The sequence below is a fragment of the Balaenoptera acutorostrata genome, chromosome 2 (genome assembly GCF_949987535.1).
Source record: "Balaenoptera acutorostrata chromosome 2, mBalAcu1.1, whole genome shotgun sequence".
NCBI classification, from domain to species: Eukaryota; Metazoa; Chordata; class Mammalia; order Artiodactyla; family Balaenopteridae; genus Balaenoptera; species Balaenoptera acutorostrata.
The window spans coordinates 172,722,172-172,738,269 of record NC_080065.1 but is presented as its reverse complement, the minus strand read 5'-3'; the positions used below and the strand labels follow the sequence as shown (position 1 = coordinate 172,738,269).

The 16,098-nt window shown below is 53.6% G+C and overlaps 1 protein-coding gene across 4 annotated transcripts; it reads left to right on the top strand.

Moving 5' to 3' along the window:
- The first annotated feature begins 62 nt into the window (after positions 1-62).
- On the top strand, positions 63-14,029 carry ARMC6 (armadillo repeat containing 6). Of its 4 annotated transcripts, none has more exons than XM_007195440.3 (8): positions 63-202; positions 4,075-4,244; positions 5,423-5,505; positions 8,331-8,904; positions 10,650-10,795; positions 11,468-11,599; positions 11,974-12,111; positions 13,261-14,029. In XM_007195440.3, the coding sequence occupies exons 2-8, from the start codon at positions 4,118-4,120 to the stop codon at positions 13,471-13,473; spliced, it is 1,413 nt and encodes a 470-aa protein (XP_007195502.2). In that variant the 5' UTR covers positions 63-202; positions 4,075-4,117; the 3' UTR covers positions 13,474-14,029. The 4 variants fall into 4 exon arrangements, with proteins under 4 accessions (XP_007195502.2, XP_007195503.2, XP_007195505.2 ...); XM_007195441.3 differs by having other exon boundaries at positions 168-306; XM_007195443.3 differs by lacking the exon at positions 63-202 and adding an exon at positions 256-401.
- Positions 14,030-16,098: the final 2,069 nt, after the last annotated feature.

The window sequence follows — 16,098 nt, the reverse complement described above, 5'->3', positions numbered from 1 at the left end:
ACACACCTGTTGGCTCCCTCGGCTTTACCTGCACTCACGGTCACCCTTGGTCACCCCGGGAGCGGTTCACAGGGCTGACGGAGGCCGAGGCGAGGCGGCGCCAAAGCGCCTGCGCACGTACGGCGGCCGAAAGGGACCAGAGGCGGCGCAGCCGGTGACAGCCGCGAACCTCACCGTTTCCCCACGTGGCCGCGAAGACCGGGTGAGAAGCGGTGGCCGCCGAGCCCCCTCGCGCGCGAGGCAGAAAGTGGACGCCGCGGGGTCGGACTAGTGATTGTGCCGCGCCTGTCTGGGACTTGGTTTTGGGTAATGAAAGACTGTTACGAATGCCGCCCAGGGACAAAATCGCCCACTTACGTGTCCTTCGCTTTTTTTCATTTATTCATTCTTTCACCTCCTATGTATGTACTGATTGCCTGCTGCATGTCCGGCCCCATCCTAGGCATTGGGGGGGGGGGAAGGTGTTTAACAAAACGGGCCCCAGCTCTCATTCAGGTTAAATATCATTGGGGAGGAGACTAGACAGTAAAAGCAAATAAATAGATGAATCATTTTGCTCCATGTTGAGACAGTATTAAAATACTAAAAGAGAGCGATGCGGTAGGAGAGCGGGGCTGCTTTAAACAAAGTGGTTATGAAGGATGTACCTTGGGTAGCTGGGAAGAATGAGAAAGAAGCGGGGAAGCACAGGTGAGAAGGTGTAGGTAGGGAAAGTGCTGGTAAGGGAACTGGGTTTTGTTCTGAGAGGGTTGGGAAGCCACTGCGGGATTTTGAATAGGTGAGTGAGGTGGTCTCTGTGCTTTCAAGTCTCCCTCTGGCTGCCCTGTAGAGCACAGAGGCACGGGGTATGGCAGGAAGGAAGCAGGTGAGGCCACCTGAACCAGGGTGGGTGTGGCAGGTGGAGGAAGATGAATCATTCAGGGTCCCCGGTATGTCAAGGCACCATTTTCTTGAGAAGCAGAACCATGGCTTAGAGAGGGAAGCAGGCTGTCAGTTGAGAGCCTTGATAACTCCCTTCCCCTCAGCATGCCTTGGACGCAGCATGGGGGTTGGTAATGCTGTTTCCTCTCCTGGCCTGGGCTGTTCCCCAGGTGGCTCCCAGATGACCATTCTCAGGCACCATCTTTCTCATGAGCTGTACTTTCATCCCTGTCCCTGCCCCCCACAGGCCTGTGCTGGACCCAGGGGACCCTGAAGGACTGTCCTAAGTGGTGGTTCCAGAGCCAAACACTGACTTCCCCAGCTCAGGGATCTCAGGGCTGAGCAGAGGGAGATTCTTGGGGCGGGGACGGTGGGGGGTACCGAGTGTACACAGTCTCTGTCTGAGTATCTAAGGAAGGCTCCCATGAGGAGGCGGCCTGGAAGGGCTGGTGGAAGCTCCGCAGAGGACCTAGGTGGAGGGAAAGTGTTAATGAGACAGGATAGGATCATGGCCAGGCCTCTCGCTGCCTCTCTGAGCTTCAGATTCCTCATCCTTAAAGTAAGCACAATGACATTCCCCTTTAGGACTGTGCTTCTATGACCAAGTGGCCACTCATCAATGGCTCACTTGGGTCTGAAGCATGGCCAGAGCAGCAGAAGCAACGTCTGGTGGCAGAGCCAGAAGCAGAGTCCCTCCAGCAGCATCCAGCCCCTCAGAGCTGGCCAGGAGCACCCCACCACCACCAGCCTGGGCTCCCCAGTGAGAAATTCTTTATCTTGAAACAGAAAATCCTTATTCTTTTCCTCCACCTTTGATTTGGAAATCCTTAGCAATCCCTAAACAGGCTCCCTGTTCTTCTGGAGAATAAAGAGGGGGATATCTGCAAGGGAGTGAGGTGAGGTGTTTGATGCCCTTATGTCTGCCACCCCCCCACCCAGTAAACTGGCTGAATTACCTCTTAAGCAACAAAGGAAAAGAACAACTAGGTGATGTTTATTGAGCTCTGTGCCAAATCCTGTTCTAAGTGCTTTGTAGAAATTGATGGGTTGAATTTTCACTGCAGCCCTCTAGGTAGATTCTGTGGTTGTCCCTGTGTCACACATGAGAATTGACCAACAGTGAGGTTAAGTGGAGGGCTGGGGATTTGAGCCCCCCTGGCTGGCCCTGGAGCCTGTCCTCCCCCCGACCCCAGCCCAAGCGTCTGCACAAACACAGATGGAATAATCACATCCCGTGCTGCCTCCACAAAGAGCAGTGAGGGCATGAGTGGCTTGTTTCCCTCACAGCCCAAATTTACACATTCCCATGCCACGGTCCTAGTGCCCCCATGTGCCTTTGTCCCCCTAACGCACTTTCTGTGCTTTCTATGATGCATGATTCTGGAATGGACTCGGGACCAGAAGAAAACAAAACTGTTTTAAAAGACGATATTACAACAATCAAGAAAGTCCATCGTGTACTATATGGTAGAAAATAGCATTGTATCAGTGTTAAATTTCTTGTGTTAAATTTCAGTTTTGCGTGAATGTATATGAGAGTGTCCTCTTCATGCTGACATCTGTAGCAGGAAGGGGTCCCATGACTAGAACACACTCTCAAATGATGTACGTGTCACACACTCGTAGGCACACACTCACTCACATAGAGAGGTTAACATGGCAAAATGTTAACAATTGGTGAAGCTAGGAGATCCTTCCGCTTATACAGTGCTCCTTGTACTATTCTTGCAACTTTACTATAAGTTTGAAAAGTGATGTATTTTTCATTTTTTAAATTTTTGGCCCTACCGCGCGGCATGACCCCAGTGGTCTTCAGAAGCGACTTTGCTTTCTGGTCTCACTGGATGCTCCTGGCTTCTCTGGCCCATTTCCTGCCCAGACCTGGAATCAACTCTTACTCCAAGAGCCCTGGCTTCTCTGGTGGGAAATGGTATTTAGAGACCACAGTTGGTGTTCAGGGTGCTGCTCATTGCTGCTGTGGTATCATTTCCTCCAGGCATTTTCGGTTCATATTAATAGAAAATTGGTTATTTGCTCAAGAGAAAATGCATCATGAGTTCATATCATATTTCCAGTTCAAATTTAGTTCTGAGTTTTTACTTCTTTGATTTTATGTTAGAATCTTTTTTCTTTTATGCTCATTCCTAATGATATAAACATTATTACTTATTTGCTACATCTATAATTGTTTCTGAATAATATTTCTAATGTGGTTTCCAATAATATGATTACTGAAAACTGTTGAAGATTTTCTTTTGCAGTTCTATCCTTAGGGTAGATCCCAGTAAGAATATACAGTCATATCACTGTGTTTTAAAGTTGCATGAAATGATCTGATCCACATAGAGATACTGTTAGGTTCATGGCTTTCATTTTGCTCTTGATTTTTAGGGATTGCTTTTATTTTTATTTTGGTTATTTTGGCATATTTCTTTTCCTAATCACATAAAGCATTTAGTTGAGTACCAAATTCAAACCTGTAAAACAAGATACGTTAAGAGAGAATAATGCAGCTTCTATTCCTGCTCTCACCATCCTTTTCTCTACCTCCTCTTACAGGTAACTATTTCTATTAGCTTTTGATTTACTTTTCTTTTTATTTATTATCATTTAGTAATAATAATAAATATTAATAGTAACAGTAATAAACATTACTTATTGTTATTATTTAATTAAATAAGTATTTAATATCATTATTTTATTTTATATTTTATTAGTGCAATGGTATGCTATCATAACATATTATTTCATTAGATAAGTACATTTGAAGTATATAACTATATAATAGAGTAATATGTGAATAATATTGTTTATATTATAATATTATAGTATATTATAATCATACAACACACAACATAATATTATTAAGATATTATTTTATATTTATTTTACTGTTACTGCTGTTTACTATAAGGACATACATTATATTAACATTCCCCATTTTTTAGATAAAATATACTGAACTACCTGCCCTTGTCTGTACTTTTAGATATTCTGTGGATGTTGGGAGATCACCCTTTCCTGTGACTCGGGTTGTAAGAATTTTTCCAGGGTGGTTATAGGCTCTGGCCCCTTGGTAGATGCTCCCTAAATGGTAGCCAGGTTCTCATTTGCCCTCTGACCCTTGATGATGCTTACTTCTCACCTTCTCAGCTTGGGAGCAGCTACTGGGTGCCCTTGACCCCGCACAGAGGAGATGAAGATGGCCTCCAAGCGCATCACCCAGGAGACCTTTGATGCAGCCGTTCGGGAGAACATCGAGGAGTTTGAGATGGGGCCAGAGGAGGCAGTGAAAGAGGCCGTGGAGCAGTTTGAATCACAAGGTAGGGCGGTGTGGCTCGGTCTCAGCGCTGGTCTGGCTCTTTGCCCAAGAGTCGCCTCCAGTCCACAGCTCTTAATGTGAAAGGAGTGGTATCCTGCCATGACCACATCCCTCCTGGCTTGACAGCCCTGGGCACTATCTTCTGTCTACACTCTGCCCCAGGCACGCTGGCCACCCACTCCCACCTTGCTGGAGCCCACCCTCTGCTTGCCTGGACCTTACCCTGACATCTGCAGGGCTGGGTCCTTCAAGGTGGGTCTCATTTTAACTGTTGCTTCCTTGAAGAGACTCTTCTTGACCACCTCCCGAGAAACAGGGCCACCTGTCTCCCTGCCCCACCTGCACCCCAGCTTGAGTTCATGGAGGCAGAAGGGGTGTTGGTCACCAGCCTCTGGAAACAGGTGGCATGCTCCAGCCAGGCCTTGGAAGAGAGTGGTTAAGAGGGAGCTCTTTGCAATAATGTGGGCAGGGTTAGACCCTGCTAGCCACAGCAGGGACCTCCCCCTTCCCATGACAGGCCAAGGCAAGGGATGAGGGTCATCTGATAGAGGCAGAGGCAGGAAGCTGGGGATGAACACCCTACCCTCTCACTCCTCCTGCCCCTGATCTTGAGTCCGGCTTCCCATTGGCCAAACCCAGTCAGACACCAGAGGGCGAGGGAGACTGGGGATCCAGCGTTCGAGGTCAGAAGCTGGTGTCCCGGGCACAGAGTAGTGTATAGACACTGGACAGGGGCTGGTGGGGCCCCTAGACAGGTTCTGCACAGTGGGGGCTTCCTTCGGGGGTGCAGACAAGGCTGGGGATGCAGCCAGGGTGAAGAACAATGGGAGCCCCAAGGGAGAAGGCCATGGGTTCCCCTCCCTTCTCAGCCCACCAGCAGAGTGTGTCCCTCACTGTGGCGCTGGTGTGTAGCCTCACTACTCCTCTGCTCCCATTGGCTGGACAGGACAAAGACAGGGCAAAGGTGCAAAGACCCCCGCCCCCGCAACCCCACACCCCCGTGTGGGCGTGGCTGCTGGGCCCTGCCCAGGCAGGGAGGGAGTGGGGTGGGGAGCTGGGCAGATCCCTGAAGGCCTCCAGAGTAGGGTGGTCCCAGCTGAAGGGACGTGAGGTGTGACTCCAGCAGGCCCATGGGGATGATGGCTGTCACTTGTTTCCTGACTTCACCATCCCCCGCAGGGGTTGATCTGAGCAACATTGTAAGGATGACGCCGAAAGTTTCTGCGGATGGACCCCAGGAGCCCACACATGACATCCTGCAGGTAGGAGAGGGCAGCCCACATGGGCCTTACACGCATGGTCCTGCATCACCTCATAACTCTGTCGGGGGCACCTTTCCCTGGTTCCCAGATGGCAGACACAGATTCAGAAGGTCAGAGCCTACTCAGCAAGCACAGGCAAGCCTGAGTGTGCAACCAGGGCTCCTTGAGTCCATGTCAAAGGGTCTCTCAGAGGCCACTGTGATCTGCCCACCCACCCACATGCCACATTCTGGGATTGGAGCTGCCAGAGTGGACAGGGAGTGGATAGCACTCCAAACGTAAGGGGCGGACAGCATTCATGTTTGTCTTGGTGTTGGGAGCCTTGGGGTTCAGGGCCCCCTGGAGGAGCCTCTCTCTGGCCTCCCAACCACTGAATTTGCTCAGAAAATTGGACAGGAATCCCAGGAAAAGAAAATGCAATCACAGTAAGGCTGTCACTTACTGAGCACTGACTCTTTACTGGCACATTACAACCCATCCCCTTAGCACTCAAACTGGCCTGCAAGGTAGGTGGTGTCATCTCTGGCTTTCTGATGGGGAAACGGAAGCCCAGAACCTGCCCTTGCTCTCCAGTGACCCAAACAAGGAAAGTACAGCTCACAGAGGTTAAGTCCTTTATTTAAGGTCATCCATCAAACTGGATGGTTGTAAACTGTTGGTAAAACAGCAGAAGGTTCTAGTTTTTATTGAGAACTGGCTGTGGACTCAGTTCTGTGCCAGGTGCTTTCCTTATGCCGTTTCAGTTATTCGCCCAAAGACACCTCTGAGGGTAGGGTTATCATCCCCATTTAAAGGATGGGAAAATTGAGATCCAAAGAGAAGAAATGATCCCACAAGCCACACAGCATGGACCCCCCCCCCAAAAAAAAGGGAGGAGGAGGGGGAGACAGCCGTGGATGTGAACCTAAGGGAAATCATACAGTATCTGTCCTTTTGGAACTGGCTTATTTCACTTAGCATGATGTCCTCAAGGTTCTTCCATGTTGTAGTATTTGTGGCTGAATAATATTCCTTTGTATGGTTGAATAATATTCCATTGTATGGCTGTACCACATTTTGTTTATCCATTTGTCCGTTGATGGACACTTGTGTTGTTTCTGCCTTTTGACTGCTATAAATAATGGTGCTGTGAATATGGGTGTACAGATATCTCTTTGAGACCCTGCTTTCAATTCTTTTATGTATTACCCAGAAGTGGAATTGCTGGATCTCTTGGTTTAATTTTTTGAGAAACCACCATACTGCTTTCCACAGCAGCTGCACCATTTTATATTCCCACCAATAGTGCACAGGGTTCCAGTTTCTCCACACCCTCACCAACACTTGTTATTTTCTGTTTGTTTTTCTTTTCATAGTAGCCACCTGAATGGGCGTGATGGTGTCTCATTGTGGTTTTGATTTGATGTTGAACATCTTTTCATGTGCTTAATGGCCATTTGTGTATCTTCCCTGAAGAAATATCTATTCAAGTCACACACACAAATAGGTTTTAACCTATTTCTTTCACCTTTTAAAAAATTTTCTTTTTTATTGAAGTAGAGTTGATTTACAGTGTTGGGCCAATTAACCTATTTCTTAATATTCTGTTTCATCATAACATATGTTTAGTTAAGTCCACAAATGAGAGCTCAACGAGGGTTGGCTGACAGGCATTCTTGACTTTCATGGCAGTCAAGGCCAAATCAAAGCACTTTGGGCTGATGGTATCTGTAGACCCACCCTCTCCAGGGCTGGATGCAAATGATGTCATAAGCTCCAGGGTCATGGGTTCATTTTGGGCTCAAGCTGAGACAGGTCCTCAGGTCACGGCATTGAGTGGCCACTAGACTTGTGTGCCCTATTCAAATTGTCTTCTCTCATTATAAGCTTTTTCTCTAAGGGCTTAGAGTTGAACATGGGTAAACCAACCGTGTGTACAGCATGGTTTCATTTGGCAGGTGCTCAGTAAATATTTGTGGAGTGAATGAGAGAGATGAACAGGAGGTATATGATATGGGCAGGACTGGTAAAGGTGGCTTTCACCTTCCTTAGAGAGCTAGCCATTGGTGGGTATGTCAGTTAGTTATGACTGCATAACAAACAACCCAAGGGGAATTCCCTGGCAGTCCAGTGGTTAGGACTCCGTGCTTTCACTTCTGTGGGCCCGGGTTCGATCCCTGGTCGGGGAACTAGGATTCTGCAAGCCGCATGGCACGGCCAAAAAACAACAACAAACAACCCAAAACAATAGCCATTTTATTGTTTTTGATGATTTTGCTGGGTTGACTGATCTCAACTGGATGGTTCTTCTGCTGGTCTCACTTGGGGGCCTCTCATGCAATGGCAGCTAGAGCTAGAATGTTTAATGTCTGTACTCGTGTGTGTGGCTCCTTGTCAGGGACACTGAGATGGCAGGGCCTCTCTCTTCCTCTCTCCCTCTCCCTCCCTCCCTCCCTCCATGGCCTCTCAAGCTCAGTGGGGACTTCCCTGGTGGTCCAGGGGCCAAGACTCCATGCTCCCAATGCGGGGGGGCCCGGGTTCAATCCCTGGTCAGGGAACTAGATCTCACATGCCACAACTAAGAGTTCGCATGCCGCAACTAAAGATCCCACATGCTGCAACTATAAGATCCTGCATGCCGCAACTAAGACCCAGCACAGCCAAATAAATATTAAAAAATAAATAAATAAAAGCACAGGTGTGGAAGCTGCCACAGCTGGAACTAGCCCCACAGAACTTCCACCAAGGCCCAGATCCCACACGAGGGAATCCCACAGGGGTGCAGCACTGTCGCTGTGACTGTCTTTGGACTGAGCTGACACTGAGGTTTCTCCCATGTCCCTTAGGCCCTGGATGACCTGCAGGAGTCCATGGCCCGCTCTCACCCCCAGGAGGTGTCAGCACACCTCGCCCGCTTTTGCGAGCAGTGCAAGCAGCAAAAGGCCTGCCGCTTCTTGGCAGCCGAGAAGGGGGCCTACCCCATCCTCCTCGCCACCTGGAAGTTGGCCGCAGCAGGTGACCAGGGTCTCCTGCTCCAGGCCCTCAATGCCCTGTCAGCCCTGACTGATGGCCAGCCTGACCTCTTGGACACGCAGGGCCTGCAGCTCCTGGTGGCCACACTGGCCCAGAATGCTGACTCGGCCAACGTGACCTGCTCGGGGATCCGCTGTGTGCGCCACGCCTGCCTGAAGCACGAGCAGAACCGGCAGAGCCTGGTGAAGGCCGGCGTGCTACCCCTGCTGACCGGCGCCATTGCCCGGCACAGCTGCTGTGCCGACGTGGTCAGGGAGGCCTGCTGGGCCCTACGCATCATGACCTTTGACGATGATATTCGTGTGCCCTTCGGCCGTGCCCATGACCATGCCAAGATGATCGTGCAGGAGAATGGAGGCTTGAAGGTGCTCATTGAGGCCGCCAAAGGTAGGAGCAGGTGTGGTAAGAGTGAGAGTCAGGGTTTAGGACTGCTTCAGGTCTGGCTGGCTCTGGGCACCACTTGTATTTGTCAGCTTGGTCCCACCTGCATGGCAGCCCTAGCATAACAGTGTCTTTACTACTAGTTGCTCCAGGAGAGTTCCAAGCCAGCGCTCATTGGCCCAGACCACATCCCATGCTCATCTCTAGAACCATTTGGGGAGGGGGCTTGGCTCTGTCCAGCAACACAGACTGAGAGTGGAAAAGAGGGCTCCTCAAAGGGAAAAATAAGGGTGCTGTTTCCCGAAGATGGGGGAGTGTTGCTGGCACTCACTGTGGCCGCTCCCAGGCAGAGGTTTACACTTTGGTTCATACTTGGCCACCCATTCTTGTGCATGTCCATGTGCCTGACTCTGGGGTGACCCTGATGAGGCAGCCAAGGGAGGTCACAACACTGACGTTTGGGCACCAAAGCCCCTGGCCTCTGTCCACTGCACCCACTGGAAAAGGCCTGACTGGGGTCTGGTGCACAGAAGGTGCTAGAAGAATGAGTTCCCCTTTCCAGCCTGCCCTGTGGCTCTGGCTCTCTCACCAGGCCTGTGTGTGCGACTCTGGCCCTGTCTGTGGGGGAGTAGGGCCTGCCTCAATCTCCCCTCCACATCTCCAGAGAGGGTGAAAACCAGCTGCAAAGTTGGGCTGCTTTTCCGAGGGGTGCTTTGCATCTTCCTTGTTTATTTACAGGAGCTCCTATCAGTGCGAGTGCTACCACAGAGACAGAACCAGTAGGGGGTGTGTGTGTGTGTGTGTGTATTTTTGTATATATATGTATACATATATACGTGTATATATAGAGAGAGAGAGAGAGATTTATTGCAAGGTATTGGTTCATGTGGTCATGGGGCTTTTGAATCTGAAATCTGTGAAGCGGGCCGGAGGCTTGGGCAGGAACCAACACTCTACTCTGCCGGCAAGCTTCTTCCTCTTCAGGGAGACCTCAGTTTCCCTCTTAAGGTCTTTGGCTGATTAGATGAGGCCCACCCAGACCGTCGAGGGTCATTTCTTTTACTTGAAGTCAGCTGGTCGTGGATGTACCACATCTAGAGAATGCCTCCACGGCACACCCGGATTAGTATTCATGGAGTCACTGGGGACTGTGGCCTGGCCAGGGGGTCCTATAAATGACCATCACTGAGCTCTGTGTCATTATGGCTCTCCGTGCCCCCCTGCTAACTCCCTAACTCTCCTCCCGCCATCATTCTCAGTCATGCCTCTCCTCCCTGGTGCCTCTGAGCTTTGTCTTCAGCATCTGTGTTTAATTTTGCTCAGGTCAACTCTATCCATATGTCCCTCTGCAGCTTCTAGGTGTCCTGTTGCAGTTAGAAAGGTCGTTCCCTACCCAAGATCATAAAAATAGTCTCCGATGTCTTATTATAGCACTATTATGGTTTTCTTTTTTTAGCCGAGATCATCAGTTGGTCTGGAATTTATCTGGGGCACAGTGGAGGGGAAGGTACAGTCCTGTGTCTTCCCCCACAGCCAGCAGGGGGCACTGCAGGCCCAGGCAGCACCCCGCCCCCTCCCCCGCACCTTGTGGTCCCTGGGGCCCTCCTGGTACAGGCGGCCATCCAGCCAGGCAGAGGGGCCAGGCTTCGCTGGTGGAGCGGGATTCGGGATTCCTCCCAGGACTACTGGCTCGGAGCCTGGGCTGGTTTTCTCTCTCCTCACCCCAGCGGTTCCTCCTCCTCCATCTGCAGCGTTCCCCGACAACCCCAGCATCCTGAGTGATCTCTGCAGCACCCTGTCCCGCCTGGCTGTCCGCAACGAGTTCTGCCAGGAGGTCGTCGACCTCGGGGGCCTCAGCGTCCTGGTGGCCCTGCTGGGCGACTGCAGTGACCACCAGGTGGGCGTCCAGAGTTGTCTTAGGGTGTGAAGTCCCCTCGCCTGAGTTTCACTCTGTCATTTCTCTCGACACCTGGGGAAGGCTCTGGGCCTCCCAGTGAACTTTGCCCCTCTAGGCCCTGATCAGCCAGCCAGGCTTGAGTCAGAACTCACTGGCCCTGTCTGCTGAGCCCAGATCCAAAGATGAGTTTTCACTTCTCATGACCCATGAGAAGGACCTCAAATTTAGGGGGAAAACAAACCCACCCACTCTCTCTCACTGTCCTTTAGTGGTAGGGGGGCTGGTCCAGACCCCAGCTCAGGTGTGTGATGCTTCAGTGAGGCCACTCTGCTCACTGGCCTGAGCCAGCCACATGCCTCTCTGTGTGTGTTTTGGCAGGGGCGGGGGGGGGGGGGGGTTGAAGTCATCCAGACGTCTCGCCTGGATGCAGGTGGCCTGAACCACAGGGTCCACTTCCCCGAGCCTCCCCTGCCTTCTCTATACAGCAAGTGATGAATAACCCTGCTCTTCCATGCCAGCTGCACGCCCCGGGGTGGCCCCACCTGTGTTCAGACAGCAGACATTGAAACAGCCCCAGACCCTCCCTCGAGACACAGCCAAGCAGTTAATGCCTGGGTGCCTCTCAGGAGAGGGGTGTGGCTGGGTGTGACCCGTGCATTGCCCTCTCTTCAGGACCTTGTGAAGCAAGTGCTGAGCGCCCTGAGGGCTATCGCAGGCAACGATGATGTGAAGGATGCCATTGTCCGTGCTGGCGGGACAGAGTCCATTGTGTTCGCCATGACCCGGCACCTGGCCAGTCCCCAGGTACCCACCCCAGGGCAGGGGGGACACACGAGGTGGGGCTGCATGGCTGGACTCCCAGATCAGTATCTGTATCTACATAACGGTCTTTCCCATCTCCCGAAGCAGGGCCAGGCCTAGGGTGAGGTCAGCGAGCAAGAGGCTGGGGGCAGGGTGAGTGAGGGCCGGGGTGGGGTGAGCAAGGGGCCTGGGGTGAGACCATCACCCCTAAGAGCTGGTTTGATGCACCTGGTGTCGTTTCTGTTACTTCTGGTCCAGTACACACGTGGACTGACAGCGGTCTGTCCAGGTGAGGTTGCGGGGCACTCACCTGGGGAGCTGGTGACAGTGGGGGTCTGTCTGCCTCCTCTCAGCCATCCCCATGACCCACCCCGCAGGTGTGTGAGCAGAGCTGCGCGGCCCTGTGTGTCCTGGCACTGCGCAAGCCAGAGAACAGCCGGATCATCGTGGAGGGCGGCGGGGCCCTGGCTGCACTGCAGGCCATGAAGGCACACCCGCAGGAGGCTGGCGTGCAGGTAGGCGTGGGGGACAGGAGGAGGGGACGGGAGCCTGGCGTGCACGTTGCCGGGGGCGGGAGGGGGAGGGTGCAGGTCCTCTTTGTCCCTGTCCCATCCCCATCATGACCCAAGGCTCCAGGGTCTCCTTCCTTCTCAGCCCCTGATGTCCTGCATCTACTTCCCATCCTCCAGAAATGTGCTGAATTCTGCCCGCTGCTGTCTTCTTTGCTCTTCTTGCATTTGCTCTTTTCCTTTCGTAACAGTCTCTTTAGAGGGATCTGAGGAGGAGGAGGAGCTGTGGGGACCAGCAGCTGGGGATCTGCTGGGGTTTGGGAAAGGTTCCCTGCCCCACCTTAGGCTGCTGCTTTGTGTTTTGCATGTGGGGCCACTGTCCACGCCTTGCTGGGGAGTCAGCAGAGGTGAAGTGTAGACAGGGCGATGCGCAGCCCTGCCAGAAACCCACATTCCTCCCTGCAGCAGCCCCCAGGGCGCTCCCTGCCTCCCACCTTTCATACCCTCCCAGCACAGGGGCCTCCTTGTTGGTCCTGAGACACACCAGGCTTGGTCCCACTGGGGACCTTTGCTCCCTCCTCCAGGATGCTGTGCCCTTGGCTGGCCCATCACCTTATCCACTCCTGACCACCCCGGCCGGGCGGGCCCTCACACCTCACCTGCTTCTCACCTGCTCTCCCACTGGTGGTGGATGCCATGTTGGGGTGCTTCTCAGCACCCACCCCCGGCAGAGACACGGAGCACAAATGCCGACTGAATGAATAACAGTATAATTGACAGATGGACCCTGTACACAACCCCACTTTTCCCACTGTTTCCCTGCCCTCCTCCCCTGCTGCCCGGCCAGCATCAGGGGATGTTGCTCTGAGACTTTGGGTCTCACACCTGAGGGACCAGCCCCACCTGCCAAGCACTTGGCTACCCCGAGCTTTAGTCTCCTCACCTGGGAGCTGGGGTGATTAGCCCTGCCTCCAGGGCTGCCAAGAGGATGAAGTGGAGGCATGAGTCTAGCCTGATGAGTCATAGCGTAGGCACCTGCTGAATGTTGGCTGCAGCCATGTTGTCTTATGATGAGGACTCCGAGGTCAGAGTGGACCCCACCCCCGGCTCCTACCTGCTGGCTCACAGCCACTCGCCTTCTGCTCTCCCTTCTAGAAACAGGCCTGCATGCTGATCCGAAACCTGGTGGCCCGAAGCCAGACCTTCTCACAGCCCATCCTGGACCTGGGGGCTGAGGCACTCATCTCGCGGGCCCGTGCCACCCATCACGACTGTGAGGACGTGGCCAAGGCCGCCCTGAGGGACCTGGGCTGCCACGTCGAGCTCCAAGAGCTGTGGACTGGCCAGAAGGGTAACCTGGCACCGTGAGCCCAGGCTCAGTGTGAGCTGTGACTGGGTGAGTCATGTGACTCAGGAACAGCGGGGGAGAGGGTGGGGGCAGGAATCATGTCCTGCTACTCTGCCTCCAGATTCCTCCCCCATTAACAGGAAGTGTTTTCTGATGGGTACCAAGCGTTGGCCAGGGGGTGGGAAGGGAGCATTAGTGAGGTACCTACACAGCAGAAAGCAGCCCCTGGGTCCCGGCCTCCCCGCATGCTGTTCTGCTCACCGGCTGACAGCCTCGGCTTCATCCGTCCTGTGCCACCCAACCCCACTGCCCTTTCCTAGTAGAAGCGCCCCCTCAGCATTGCTTAGGGCCAAAGGTCTGTCTGAAACCTGGAAACCATACTGGCCAATCTCAAAGCAGGGCAGGGATCCCACTTCTGTTCCTACAAGTCCGTTCTCATCCCTGCTACTGCTTCTCTCACCTGTAAAATGGATCACAGATGCCTTGCTGTGCTGAACAGAGGGCAGGGACCAAGGCTCGTTTGTCTCCAGGTGTCCCAGGCCAGCCAGTGATGCCTGGTAATAAAGGACTGTTGGTTGATCAATGGAAGGGTCTCTTCCGTAGCACCACGTGGCATGGGAGCCACAGCAGTGGCCTCAGAGAACAGGGGAGAGGGGTGCATGTTTGGGGAGGTCATGGGTTCACTGAGGAAAGTGAAGGGGTTTTGAGAGCAGCCTGGGATGTATGATTCACTGTCACCCTCAGAGGTGTGGGCTGCTGGGGTCATTGTCAGACTTGGGATCCAAGGGTGCCAAGGTTGCTGTTCCTCAATGTGCATTGACTTTCGGGGGCTGGAGTGCTCAGTGTCTAGCCCCCACCCAGCTCTGTGGCCTTGAGCTGGTGACCTAACCTCTCTGAGCCTTGATTTGCTCCTCCGTAAAGCAGGGAGAGGGGAGGGGATAGAGCCCCCTCCGAAGGGTGTTGGAGCAGAGCTGGGCACATGGGAGACACCTGACCGTCTAGCTTTAGCACCCGAGTCACCCCAGGAGACCGTCCTGCACTCTCCCACCTGGCCGCATTGAGGTCCTCACTCACTGGCTGGCTTCGGCAGCCTGGCTTCCCTCTCTGAGCCTCAGTTTCCCCATCTGTAAAGTGGGCATCACTGTTGCTGCCCCCAGTGCCCATCCTCCCCAAGTGTCTTGGAGGAGTCGCCAGGCAGCGGTGCCTGGCAGACCCCAGCTCTCCTTCTCTGCATTCACCCTTGGGGTCATGTTGTGGTCACCTGGCAGCTCGTGCATCCTGTGTGGCCCAGTCAGGGTCAGGGCAGCCTCAGGCCCCCTGGTGGGCTCCAGGCGCCATGCCTGACACCTCCAGCTCACACATTAGGAGCCCTTCTCACCTCTCGGAGTCCCCACCCCACTACAGGTCATTCACCTCCTCTAGGCTGAAGAATGTCTTGAATTCAGTCCTTGACATCAGCTCAGGCCCTTGCCCAGAAGGCTTCTGGTTTCTATGGAAGTTGGCCCATGCAAATAGCTATGGGGGGAGCATCACCCTGGTCCCACCTTCCTGTGGTGTCCAAACCTCCTCCACCCCTGGATGGGTGGGGCCCTGCCAGCTCAGTGGGGCTGATGAGAACCTCTGACCCAGTCACCCGGCCCTGACCTCCCTCACTGGGGACTCAGCCACACCTGCTCCAGGTTGCCCCGACTTGACTTCTAGGTTGGCCACCCATGTGACCTTGGAGCAGTCCTTGGGCCCCGTGAGCATCATGTTTCTTCATCTGTCTCTTGTGGGGGGAGGTGGGAGCTACTAGTCCATTTCTGGGGAAGTCTGAGGTGCCAGCCGTGTAATTCCTGCCTCAGCTCTGCTCTCAACCTGCCTGTGGCTCCCCATTGCCCTCCCCATAAAACCAAACTGTCCTCCAGGCCCTACCCGCCTCCCACCCACATCTTCCCCATGCTCCCCTTTAATCACAGTTCCAGTCACTCCAGCCTCCCCGCCTCAGGGCCTTTGCACATATTGTACGCTGCATGGAGCATCCTTCCCCAGCCCTACCTTTGGCCAGCTCCTTCCTGGCACCAGGTTCCAGATCACACATTGCCTTCTCAGAGATTCCCTATTGTTCCCCTGCCCTGGCACCACCACCCACGCCCCCCCCCCCCCGCCACTCACCACTTGTGCTGTGTCCTTGATCTCTGACCCCATCTAAGGTCACCTCACTTGTGGGCTTTTCTCCTTTGTCTGCCCCTCCCCCCCCCCCCCCCCCCCCCCGTCCATGAGCTCCATATGGGCAGGCTCCTGGGTCCCCGCTCTGCTCGTTTCCCATAAATGTTTTTGAATGTACACCTGAGTAAATTAATAGGTACACAGGGTGGTTGGAGGGAAGGCCTCTGCCCCTGCAGCCCCAGTCCCCTCCCCTGGGCTTCCACCCAGCCTTCCTACAGCTGCAGGCTTCTTCCAGGAGGGGTGGCTCCTGCTTATCAGTCCTCCCCACCTTGCCTGAGGGTGTCTCCAGCGGGTGTGGGTCAGGGCCTGTTTGGACATCCCCAGGCTGGGTGAGGCCCCGCCTCCAGCTGAAGACCCCACATTTCACTGAGGTCCGCCAGGCCTGTGTTCCAGTCCCTCCTCTGCCACCTCAGGTGAGCCTCTGCCTCCTCACCTGG